Source organism: Amia ocellicauda, chromosome 8 (assembly GCF_036373705.1).
Source record: "Amia ocellicauda isolate fAmiCal2 chromosome 8, fAmiCal2.hap1, whole genome shotgun sequence".
NCBI classification, from domain to species: Eukaryota; Metazoa; Chordata; class Actinopteri; order Amiiformes; family Amiidae; genus Amia; species Amia ocellicauda.
This window is the reverse complement of record NC_089857.1, coordinates 16,628,554-16,642,018: the sequence shown is the minus strand read 5'-3', so window position 1 is coordinate 16,642,018 and position 13,465 is coordinate 16,628,554. Positions and strand designations below refer to the sequence as shown.

Genomic DNA, 13,465 nt, shown 5'->3' with positions numbered 1-13,465 from the left:
TTAAATGACAACCATTCTCATTTACTTCAATTCAATTATAAACATTGAATTGCTCTATTGTGTGTTGTATGAGTGCCAGGATCTGATCATTAACTTAAGAAGGGGGGCACCTGAGCATTCAGAAAAACACTAATACTGAAGATTTTGCAAATAAATCATATATACAATCATATATCAAAATTATTCTACATGGCTTACCATGCTATGACTCCTTCTCTCACCACATACAGTGGCCTCCAAATTTTTAAATATATTTGAAAGGTATGCTATGATGATACAATACTGCCAGTTAAGCAAATTCCTTACTTCTGATTTATCTATATCGATTATATATATATATATATATATATACACACTCACCTAAAGGATTATTAGGAACACCTGTTCAATTTCTCATTAATGCAATTATCTAACCAACCAATCACATGGCAGTTGCTTCAATGCATTTAGGGGTGTGGTCCTGGTCAAGACAATCTCCTGAACTCCAAACTGAATGTCTGAATGGGAAAGAAAGGTGATTTAAGCAATTTTGAGCGTGGCATGGTTGTTGGTGCCAGACGGGCCGGTCTGAGTATTTCACAATCTGCTCAGTTACTGGGATTTTCACACACAACCATTTCTAGGGTTTACAAAGAATGGTGTGAAAAGGGAAAAACATCCAGTATGCGGCAGTCCTGTGGGCGAAAATGCCTTGTTGATGCTAGATGTTAGAGGAGAATGGGCCGACTGATTCAAGCTGATATAAGAGCAACTTTGACTGAAATAACCCCTCGTTACAACCGAGGTATGCAGCAAAGCATTTGTGAAGCCACAACACGTACAACCTTGAGGCGGATGGGCTACAACAGCAGAAGACCCCACCGGGTACCACTCATCTCCACTACAAATAGGAAAAAGAGGCTACAATTTGCACAAGCTCACCAAAATTGGACAGTTGAAGACTGGAAAAATGTTGCCTGGTCTGATGAGTCTCGATTTCTGTTGAGACATTCAGATGGTAGAGTCAGAATTTGGCGTAAACAGAATGAGAACATGGATCCATCATGCCTTGTTACCACTGTGCAGGCTGGTGGTGGTGGTGTAATGGTGTGGGGGATGTTTTCTTGGCACACTTTAGGCCCCTTAGTGCCAATTGGGCATCGTTTAAATGCCACGGCCTACCTGAGCATTGTTTCTGACCATGTCCATCCCTTTATGACCACCATGTACCCATCCTCTGATGGCTACTTCCAGCAGGATAATGCACCATGTCACAAAGGTCGAATCATTTCAAATTGGTTTCTTGAACATGACAATGAGTTCACTGTACTAAACTGGCCCCCACAGTCACCAGATCTCAACCCAATAGAGCATCTTTGGGATGTGGTGGAACGGGAGCTTCGTGCCCTGGATGCGCATCCCACAAATCTCCATCAACTGCAAGATGCTATCCTATCAATATGGGCCAACATTCCTAAAGAATGCTTTCAGCACCTTGTTGAATCAATGCCACGTAGAATTAAGGCAGTTCTGAAGGCGAAAGGGGGTCAAACACAGTATTAGTATGGTGTTCCTAATAATCCTTTAGGTGAGTGTATATATCTTAATTTGCTTGTCAAACCGTGCTTTAGTTACACTTCATCAACGGTCTGAGTACATTTGGAAGCTACTGTATATATTCACGTTGGAGGAGTACCTCACATTTTTGTATGATTGCTTATTTTCTACCTGTGCATACAATGTATATATGACTGCTCTCGTTACTCAGTATATATGGTTCAGAGTAAAATACAATTAATTAATTTGTGCTGTAAGTTTTTTTTTTTTTTCTTCAGAAATAAATATTGTTTATTATTCTATGCAGACGTGGGGTAAACACTCCAAAGAAAACCAAACCTTTGCTTGGCTGCTTTTGAAATAGTGAAAAAATAAAGTAGCCAGTGGAAGATCAATAAAAGGTGAACCCTAACAACCTTCCACAAAGTGCCCAGCTTGGAGGCTTTGGGGCCTCTTTCAAAATTAATGAAACAGATGTCAATTCATTAAACGCTTCTAGGGTGTTGTTAATGAAATGTGCACCGGCATGGCACCATACCTGGAGACGGGGATTTCCTTCAGACGGTGGTAATGATTACTGGGGCTGCAGTCATGGAAAATGGATGAGGGAAATAAAAGGAAAAAGAACATGGAGAGAAATGATAAACAACAAGATGACAACAAACGGATGAATGAACATAAAAAAAGTGTAATGTTGCTCTATTTTACCATGCATGCTTTCAAATGCAGTGGTTTTCAGGTGATTATAAATAAACCAACACTCGTGTCATGTGACCATTGGGTTTGGGAATGGGGAAAGATGTCTTTCAACATTTATAAGAGTCAATTAAAATAGTGATTAACTTTTCATAATAAACATTTTCTGATGTATAAGTGAGCTGCATATAGATTATTTAATTTCAATGACATGTATAAACAGTTCACCTTTCATAGTCATGTTGGTAAAACAGGAATAACAGTGATAATTAAACCAAAATGATAATGTGATTTGTATTCAGCAATAGATGTTCTGTATGCCTATATTAATTATTTAGAAGAAATGTTTGTTTGATTAAATACCACTGCAGTCTCAAAAATATGAAATACCCAAACTTCATCACTGTAATATTAGATGCCACTGTATACCACTTGCATTTTTAGCAGTATCAAAGGAAAAATCAGATTAGTCATGTTTAAATTAACATCACTCCTTTACATGTAGATTCAATATATTTTAAATGGAACCTGTATATTAAAACATAACAAGGAAAGTTGCAACAAGAGGGTAGATTGTAGTGTCATAAATGTACAGTATCAATATTAAACTATACATTAATTCAACTCTAATGTCACATTCACTCATACATATAAACATACAGGGCAAATATATATGGAGAAAGCCAATTGGACATCCCTGTAACTGAATTAAATGAGTCAACTACAGGTAAAATATTTTTTTTTCCTATTAAGCTTTCAAAATTCCCAAATTGTCAATCTTTATATTGTTAGATGTGAAAATGTCAGTGGGCCAGACATCTTTCAAGAAGAACAGATCAAAGATGGACAAAGGAAGTTAATTAACAGATTCCAAGAGATGAAAAAATATATAGAAGACATATAAAATATGGGAAGATGAAATCATACACTTTGCAAACAACTGCAAACATCTTACATAGACCTTCATCCAGCAGTGCATCGATATAGGCAGAAGGTGATGCTCGGATATATATAATAAATAAATAAAGCTTTAAGCAACATATTTTCCATCTCTCTGGGCTTCACAAAATCTGGTTTCATTAACCTACTATGCAAAGTCAATTAATATTTTCATTTAAATAGGAAATATCACAGTAGTTTCAATTACTGGCATTCCGTTCAGGAGAAAGACGACTTTCAAAATAGGCCAAGGAGAGGAAATTCCATTAAAGCAGTATGCTAAGTCTATGGCGATAGCTATTCCCAACAGACTTGACAAAAGCCAGTAAAATAAAACTATCCATTTACTCCGCCCAGGGATTTCACTTGGGGATTGTAGTGTATATATTGACAGTTTAATAATGTGGATGCCATTATGAAAGCTTTGCTGCAGAATTAGAAGGGTTACATTGAACCAGGTATTATAGATGAAGTAGGCTGGTTATTTTTAAGCTACATTTACCAAAACAAAACAAACACAAAAGCACTTGGCCTTTTTTGTTTTTAAATTTCTTCTTACAAACTTCCGCACCCTGACGTACACTTAATCTGCTCGTTATGTAATAAACCAGAATAGTTCAACACAATTCATACTGTGAACATGATGAATGGTTTCACGTGTAAAAGGACAAATTGAAAGCTGTCTCCTGTAGCCTTGCTTGAATTGTGGGGGAGCAGTTCTGATAATTCACTCTTAGTAAAGACAAGACTTGACAAATCAGATTGCATGTGTCACTAGACAATCAATTTGCATAAGCAAGCATTGCAAAAGGTACACAGCTGTTTTCTTGTTGGGTATCCTGAAGGTAGAAAAGGTCAACCCTTTCGGTTTTATCCAGACTTATGGGTTGTGACATTCAATGAACTACATAATAAGCAATGCCTTTTCTCTGGAATGACTCAACTCAATGTCTTTTAAGTTAACTACTGTTTGAAATACCAAGGGAGCATGGGGGGGGGGGAGGGGGGGGGCGTTCAAACACATTCCCAAAATTACTTTATTTCCCACTCTTTCAAATTGATGCATTTTACAAAACCAGACTACTAAACCACAACAGATTAAAAAAAATGTTAACTTCATGTTGAAATGTACTCTTTGGTGTATTTCTGACCCATACAAGATGAGTAAACCTTTCAAACAAATGTGGAATAGAAACAACAGAGCAATATAATCTAATTCCATACCTTACCAATTTATAGACAGAAACAGATGATCATGAAACACAGCTTTCTATTGTTTTTTTGTTGGTGGTCTTTTTTTTTTTTTTTTTTTTTTTTTTCAAATATCTAAACGTCTAGGCTGATTAAATTAAATACAAATATCATTGTATAACTGGGGCTTATCATGCATCTTTTATATTTCAGAGTAAAAACAAAAGAAGCACATATGTTCAACCCAGAGCTTCAGCTGTCATCCGGGCCTAGACTTTCTGTACTGTATGTATGCAATCATACATGCAAGCTTATTTACACAAATTGCATGCATAGCAAATAGTCACATTGGCCCTTGGGCACCCATGGTACTCATTTGTTTGCCAAGTTTTAGCTGCAGATGCTTAAGACAATGGGGAATGCCTGCGAATATGTTTACTCTGAAATGTTGTTTACCCCGTATTTTCTCAAACACAATAAAAGCTACACTTAACAGTTGGAAACTGCAAATGAACAACCATACATAAAATTAATTAAAGCTTTCTGTTATCCTCAACTTAAAGAGACAAGGGGAGTTATCTCAAGATCAGCACAATAAAACAAGGAAGGATTCATGAAAACTGTTCAATTGAGATTACTTCCTGGAGACTCCAGTAAATGCCTGCAGCTTTGGGAATTGCAGTAAGTACACAACATCATTGTAATAAAGTTCCTCCATGTGTGGTTTTGTCAATCAGGGCAGAAAAAAAGATGTATGTTACATCACTGAAATAAAGAGTTAAAGGAATGTGGCCAATATACTCCATTTAAAGGATGAAAAATGGAAGAGGAGCGAGTAAGATGTGAATTTAACCCCAGATTGTTCATCAAAGTCAACATATTTAGCGATTATCTGATTTGCGTCAGTAAATATAATATATAGTTCTGATGGGCAGCACATCAGTATATTATTAATGATAGGCATCTGCCATATTAAACTAGGCCTACTCTGTAAACATTATTGTGGCTTCCAGAAATATTATCTAATTTCTATAGGATATGTTCGACTGCAGAATTCCACATATTGCAATATGCTGGTGAACCCTGAATAATATTAATATATTAAATTCCACTAGCAAACACATTATGGAGAACAATTATTTGCAATATTTAAGTATTCCAATAAGACTTTCTGTGGAGACCTTGCAATTATTATATATATATATATATATAATGTCAAAAATGAGGCTCAAGTTACATATATTTTGTGTAATTTTATGTTGTATTACTTAATATAAAAAGCTACTGGACTATAGTAGTATTTATGGAAAGCAAAGCCTGTGCCTTCAGAAGAGTACATGATTCACTAATTCACTACGGTGACCTGGTTGATTAGTCACATAGTGGACGTAAAGCTTCTCTGTATATAGTGCTTTATGTATATGTACAATCTACACAAACGGACAGCGTACACTGCTGTCCAATATGAGCAGAGACATATGTTTGGAGATTTTGTTTTGTGATATAGACAACAACTGGAGCCTTCTGTCCATTCCTGTCCAGAATAACTTGTATAATCCATGTCGTATTTAAAAAAAAAGGTTAGGAAAATTCAATATAGAGAGAGAAAAAGAGCATGAGGTGTGATAGGTGGATGTTACATGGTGGATGCAGTGTTTACTTTAGTGTTCCCTCTCGCTTGCTGCAGCGTGATTTAGATATATTTGCTTCATCAAAAAGCCTGCACAGTAGGCCCCCAGCAACACTGTGCTGTCTGAGAGGAATGCGTCCCAAAAAGATTAATTAAAGCAATAAGTTGGAAGTGTAAGACATGACTGTCTGCAGAAGAGATGTCCTGATTAATGTGACTTTGTTATATTACATTCTCTCCTTTTCTGGGACAGGCTGGAATGCATCTCTTTCTGCATTCTTTTTCCCTTATATTTCCCTGTGTTTTTGGAACACAGAGCTCCTGCCTTTATAGCCATCTGTCAGCAAAAGGTTGCACCTTCCCATTATGTTGCTCAAGTGCCTGAAGAAATGAATGCCTAACCGAGCAGAGTCCACCCTCTGGCGAGTCCTTTAACGATCTAACAAGCACACTGCAACGCTGGGCACTCCACTTGCAAGGGAAATATACCTTCTGTCACAGCTTTATGTTGTAGTAGCTTTTATGAAACTAGTTAAGTGGCAATTTACCAGTTTTTCAGCAAATCTTTTATTCCATTCGGAGATATATATTAACCATTGATCAACACATTAGCTTTCTTGGAAGATACCGACTGAATCAGGGACGAGGCATTAGGTATAAGTTGGAATATTTACTGCAAGACCCAACTTGTGATTAATTCAGTGCTGTGACAGACATAAAGATCCACTCTCTTCTCACAACATTATCAGTGTAGGACTATTTTCAGTTTTATTATTGTTGCTTTCTATGACCTACAACTACATTAACTGAATGAATGTCTGGCTTTATTTGGCTGAAAATATAATTCCTTCAAAATATTTGAATTTGTTGGGGTGGTGGGCACAGGTGGTACAGGTGTGGAAGAGTCTTTACAAAGATCTGCTTGTAACGATGAAATAAAATTAGTTGCCTGAAAGAGCTGTATAAATCATGAGCATAATATTGGCAAGGCAGTCCAGACCCTGCAGAGCAGGGATGAAACCATGCTGAGATACACTGCGTCATTGTTCTGCATGGGGGGAAGAGTCAGTAGGAGCCATCAGGGGATTATCTGGCACTGGCAATACTCGATGTCTTTGCCCATCATCAAAGTCAGTGGGTACTCACAACACCAAATGACAACACAGCTAACAGGTGTTTCACCTGGCTCTGTCCGTACAAAACCCATTGAAGTAGCAACTCATTTTCAAAGGCGAAGATGGGAAAGGTACACAGGTTTAACGGGAATGGATGGGATAGCACCGAAGCTGAGCTCACCACAGTTGGCCTGAAATCTGCACATGCAAAACGGATCATGGCGTTGCTGGGAACAGAACAAGCATATGGATGTGGTTCTTTTCCTGGTTTCATTCGGGCCGCTGTGCACCTAGAGATGTTTCCCTTCACTTTTCTTTCTAGTCGAGTTGGTTAAGTTAGAAGTGATGTTCTTAGATCAACTGATTTAATGCAATGTAGCACTAATGCATGAAATAATATTTTCAGGAAAATCAAATATTTATCAAAGCACATAAATACTGATTTCACTGCTGATCCACTTTCAGTGTTTTGCTCCAAATATGGCAACAACAACAAAAAAAACGTATTTATTGTGTAATATATGCACTAAAGCATTTTATTAAACTATATAGATATACAAATATAATTTAAATTGCATTGGTTTTATTGGCAGATGCCTAGTCCTGTTTGGGTAACATTTTACAATAAGGTACTGTAATTCCTTATGAATTAATATATGAATGTAATGTAATGACAGTGTGATTGTGACAACTGAATGTTCTGATTACCTTTTTCAAATGCTACATTGTCTTCATGGTCAAACATTTCCCAATCTTTGGACTGAGATTTTATGACTCTGGACATAGAAATGGTGCAAAGCAAGGCACTAAAAACATTGCATAGTTATGTCATACTTCAGTGTGTGATTGAAAACAATACTTTTTGTGTTCTCACTTGAGTGCTATGAAACCAGTTCACTAGACTCCACCTGCAAACATAAACCACACAAGACTGAAATGTACCAGATCCTTGGAAAGAACACAATGTTCAAATAATTGACTTAAAAATACAATTTTAAATATTACAAAAATAACAGCTACCCAGTGCTGAAAAGCAAATTGAAAAAACAGCCTCCCTCGCCTGTATTTAATTAGGAAGAGAATATCACAGGTTTCTTAAGATGTCGCTTTATCTAATCAGTGCATACATAGTCAAAACACAGTGCATCTACTTATGTGAAAACTAAGCCTTGCACAAGACTCTGATAACCTTTATTACAATAATAACCCAAGCATCACTTGTGAAACAGAAATGATTACACGTATGTAAATTTTGCCTCTGTATTTTTAATAATGACCCAAGGGTACAGAGTACAGGAAATCAGTCCTAATAAATGCATCAGAGACCTCTCAGCCTTCCTCTGGAATAATTTCTAATTTGTTTGAATGGGATACTTAAGAGGTATTCAGTTTTTTGACTCCAGTCTGGCAAGAATTTCTGACTCTGAAGTGAAATATCACATCTAAGTGCTGATCACAAAAAAAGCACTTTATTAGCATCAGAATGACATACTTCAAAGAATACATTCTGCTTAAATGTATCGACCCATTTCTTTTAGTCATTTTCCCCTGGAATTTGTAGAGGTTGTTTTAAATTACATTACCCTGTATTTTAAATCAAAGTAATGCATTTAAAATTAATGCTAAACCATTCATTTAACTGGGAAAGTGGATGATAATAAAAATGTTTATTAATACCACCATAACCTTTTTAATTGCATTTTAATTGTCAAGTGTACTTTGGAAAACTTACCTGCAATCTAACAATGAAAATGATATTAAGCTTTATTACAATACACTTTTGTATTGTTACTCCTACATTGTACAAAGCACTAAAAGTAAATTGAGTCTAAAATGTATAAAACAAGCTAAAGCTACAGTTTACAAATAACTGAAATTCCCTGAACACTGAGACTGGAGTTTAATACAGTTAACAGACAGCCCAGATTTATGGGCCTACAGAAGAGGAGTCCAAAGAATGAGGGTTAATCATAAAACATACAGGTTTTCTGTCACAATTTCATTTATAACAACAATTCAGTTTCACCCTTGTCGGAACACTATAGTTGAATGAGTACACAGCTCTGGAAAAAATTAAGAGACCACTGCAAAATTATCAGTTTCTCTGGTTCTACTATTTATAGGTTTGTGTTTGAGTAAAATGAACATTTTTGTTTTATTCTATAAACTACAGACAACATTTCTCCCAAATTCCAAATAAAACTATGAATGGAATGGAATGGAATGGCTGCCATACATGTAGAGATGCTGATTTAAGAAAAAATTGCAGTGGTCTCATAATTTTTTTCAGAGCTGTATATATATATTTTCTCACAGACTAATCTGGGTTTGACGGATGCCAGGAGAATGCTACCTGCCCAAATGCATGCTGCCAACTGTAAAGTTTGGTGGAGAAGGAATAATGGTCTGGGGCTGTTTTTCATGGTTCGGGCTCGGCTCCTTAGATCCACTGCAGGGAAATCTTAACGCTACAGCATACAATGACATTCTAGACGATTTTGTGCTTCCAACTTTGTGTCAGTAGTTTGGGGACAGCCCTTTCCTGTTTCAGCATGACAATGCCCCCGTGCACAAATCGAGGTCCATACAGAAATGGTTTGTCGAGATCCGTGTGGAAGAACTTGACTGGCCTGCACAGAGCCCTGACCTCAACCCCATCGAGGACCTTTGGGATGAACTGGAACGCCGACTGTGAGCCAGGCTTGATCGCCCAACATCAGTGCCCGACATCACTGATGCTCTTGTGACTGAATGGAAACAAATACCTGCAGCAATGTTCCTACATCTAGTGGAAAGCCTTCCCAGGAGACTGGAGGCTGTTATAGCAGCAAAAGGGAAACCAACTCCATATTAATGCCCATGATTTTGGAATGAGATGTTCGACGAGCAGGTTCTCCAAATACTTTTGACCATGTAGTGTATATATACCCCCTTGAACTGTTTTCACATTTTGTTGTGTCAGTGTCAGTGACCTACATTAAAACAATAGATAATGTTTTTCTTAAAGTGCAAAAGAAACAAGAGCACGTTTGGAAAAGTATAATGTGAAACCAGTAACTTTGTGGTCCGTATGAGATTCAAAGATATTCAAGTTTGATCATTTTTTTCCTAATCTAAAACAAACCTAAAAAGATAATTACAATCGTGGTTCATGTGAAAACAAACTAATTATTCTAATTATAAGTGAACTAGGTGTGAATGGGCCCTTAGTGAAATACAACTATGAACAGAAGATTTAGGATAAACTATTGCTTTGTATCATATCAAAGCCCCCTGCTGATTATCACACCTATATTGTCTCAGCATTGTGCCATGTATTTTGGGCAATTCAGGACTATTCATTCCTTAGACCATTTTCTGCTGATAGTGCTGTTTTTCTCTCTCCTGTCAAGGTTTTGTTGTTACATGTCAATGGGGTTAAGGTCAGGAGACTGGTTAGAAGTGAGCATCTGGTGTTTTTCTTTTTGATTTATTTAAGGTTAGGCCTGGCTTAAATCAAAACTTCAAACCTCTTGACACTTACAGAATAAGAACCCAGAAATTGACAGGAAATTATTTGACTTTGGTTATTAATAACTGGAAAGGAGGGGATGGGTGATTAAGAAGGTGTTTGTATTGATTTGAGAGATCTGGCAAATTAACAGATAAGGGAATAAACAGCTTGAAGTTTCTGGAAATTGTGTCTGTCTAAATTGCTTTGTTGTTTTGTTGTTTTTTTACAGAGATTTGTCCATGAAAATAGTAAGTTTGCTAGGGTATACAATGTCAGCAATTTGTAGACCCTGAAAGGAAGGCAGTAAAATCATATTGCCATTTTTTTATGACACTTTTTTTGGATATATTTGTATAAATCAGTCTGCCATAGTGAGGTAGCGGGAAGATTTACCAGATTATTCATCATCTCAAGTCTTTAAAGGAACCTTTTAGGATGTTCTGTAACCTTGAACACCTCAGCTCTGAGCAAGGTTTGTCGATGAGATGAGAAGCTCACATGGGTTCATAGCCGGTTTATGTTGTGCCAGTCGAACAGGACCAAAGTAAATTATTCCATACAATGCTTTATAATTAATCACAGAAAAATCAATGCATAAAATAAACAGTTAAACTGCAGCGGGAAAAATAATTTTAATTGTGTTGCAATAAACCAATTTAATTATGCCTAGACCCCACCCTATCTTCAGCGGATATCATGTTATGTGTCATTATCACGGCTAAGACAAACTGGCACACTGATATCCATCAGTATTGCACTCTGACCTAAAGGGACTGATATATGTTTTTATGTATTAATGGCTTCATATAGGATTTACATACTAAATACTTCAGCTTTCAAGTTACATTTCACAGAAGACTCAGCCACCCCATCTCTTTGTAGCACTAAAATACTTCCCACTGAAAAATGAAAGCCTGTGAAGACTCGAGTTATTTTAGTCACACTAACCAAAGGGTATAGCAGTAACCGCACTGCCTCCGATTTGTAACGATCATGTCATACTGTTTAAGCATACTCTCAACGCTCATCTGCAATTATGATTAAAGGACTCTCCTATAATTATGTTAGCATAGTTTTTAATTAATTTCACAATACCATAATCTGTTACTGGTACACAACTCTTTGTTCTAAAAGGATTCTTTTCACATTCCTCAAACATCTCATTAAAATCCATTTGCTAGTCTTTTGCTAAGCTACACTGCTCAGCACAAAATTACCTAATTAGGCTGAAGAGAAAACCATCTGTATTAAAGCAGGTTCATACACAAACGTCACAACCCAAGCCACCTCAGAGATGTCTTAAAAAATTCATTCACACACCTCACAATTGAGTAATTTATGATGCCAAAGTGTCATGACACTCTGACACAGCCAAAGGCATAAGAACCCAAATGTGATGCCTGCTGTCACTGTTCTTAGGGCAGCTAAAACCACTCCACTAAAATGACAAAGATAAAAACAAGCTCCCTCCAGCAGAACAAGTGGAATTGGATGCTATTTTGTGTATGTATCATTTTCTTATTTCAATATTTGTAAAGCCCCAATGCTAACCATAGTGCCAGTATTTATTCAGTGTGACAGAAGAGCTTGGCACTGCGTCAGCACTACAGTGCAACACACATTCCTCCATGAGGGTATTTCTGTGATTGGCAAAATGTCACAATATTTTAAATTTGCCCTTTTCACTGATTTGTATGCCTTTCTGAGATGTGTAATTCAGGTTGTCATGTTCTCAGTTAGCTTACTGTGGCCACTTCCAAGATCTCATAACTAGCTGTACACTATATTCTCAAAGGTTTTGGGTCAACAAACTAATACCACAAGACTTTGGCAATGGTTTAATATGGCATAGGCCCATTCTTGGCGCTAATGACTATACTATTAAAACTATGGTGTCATACCTTGTGTAGCACAACCTGTAATTCATCTTTGCCCCGTCTCTCTTGTTCTCAATCCCCGTTCATCCCAGAGATGTTTAATCAGACTAAGATCAGGACTCTAGGCAATGACATACTTTCAGTTTTCTTCTGTTCAAATCACCCTGGAAATTTGAAGTTATCTTGTTGGCAGAGGTACAGGCCCTTAGCAAAATATTGCACTTATGCTTGCAGTGCACTCTCTGTCCACAATGATATGGATGGTCATGGTGCACAGGGCACAATTAATACATTCTTCTGATACAATCCTTCACCAACAGAGGGTGGCTTGTCCCATTGTATTAGGTGATATAAAGCACATGCGCGTGTGCAATGTGAATGTCGGACAGCAAGGGTTGAAAACAATGGCTGCAGTCGTCAAACTTTTGTGAGCTTTTAAGATTGAATAAAGAGGTATGTGAATGAATGAGACAATGATGGTGAAAAACCGTACTTTAAATGTGCACATTTAAAAGGAAATCCAAAGTTTACTGGGACCATGCGTATATATTACTCTCATTTCTAGTTATGGGAATTAATAGTAACCTATCTGTAGTGATTTGTCTGGGATTTGTCAGGTTTTGAGGTGCTGTAGTGTCTCTTACCTGCTACATGTAAACTGTTTGCCTTTAAATCCTCGCCCACACTAACACTTTAGTACCAACACAGCTGTTAAAATGGATTAAAGCTGTCTATGAACTGTTTTGTAGGTTCAGATATTGCATTTTCCATATTGCTGTCTCTGGCAATATTTAAACTACCCAACATGCTGCTTCAATTGGCTCTGAGAATGGAACACACATACATATTATATATATACACAAATTAAAATATGATTAGGTAGCTCTGTTAATTTTAATCAAGCTGTAGCTTTTTCTTTCTTACCAAGTAGACAAAATAATGTATTCTATCTAGTTATTCTGCTACTCTTATATAGGAATTCTGACTA

General features: G+C 36.9%; 1 protein-coding gene across 4 annotated transcripts in view; it reads right to left on the bottom strand.

The window, feature by feature from the left end:
* Positions 1-13,465, bottom strand: part of ccser1 (coiled-coil serine-rich protein 1) — a 247,361-nt gene that overhangs the window by 58,074 nt on the left and 175,822 nt on the right. For 2 of the 4 annotated variants that reach the window (XM_066712218.1, XM_066712219.1), the window contains one exon: positions 2,075-2,119. The exons of the other annotated variants lie outside the window; for them this stretch is intronic. In XM_066712218.1, coding sequence (XP_066568315.1) covers positions 2,094-2,119 — 26 coding nt within the window. In that variant the 3' untranslated portion in view covers positions 2,075-2,093. The remainder of the gene's footprint in view (positions 1-2,074; positions 2,120-13,465) is intronic. 4 annotated transcript variants of the gene reach the window in all.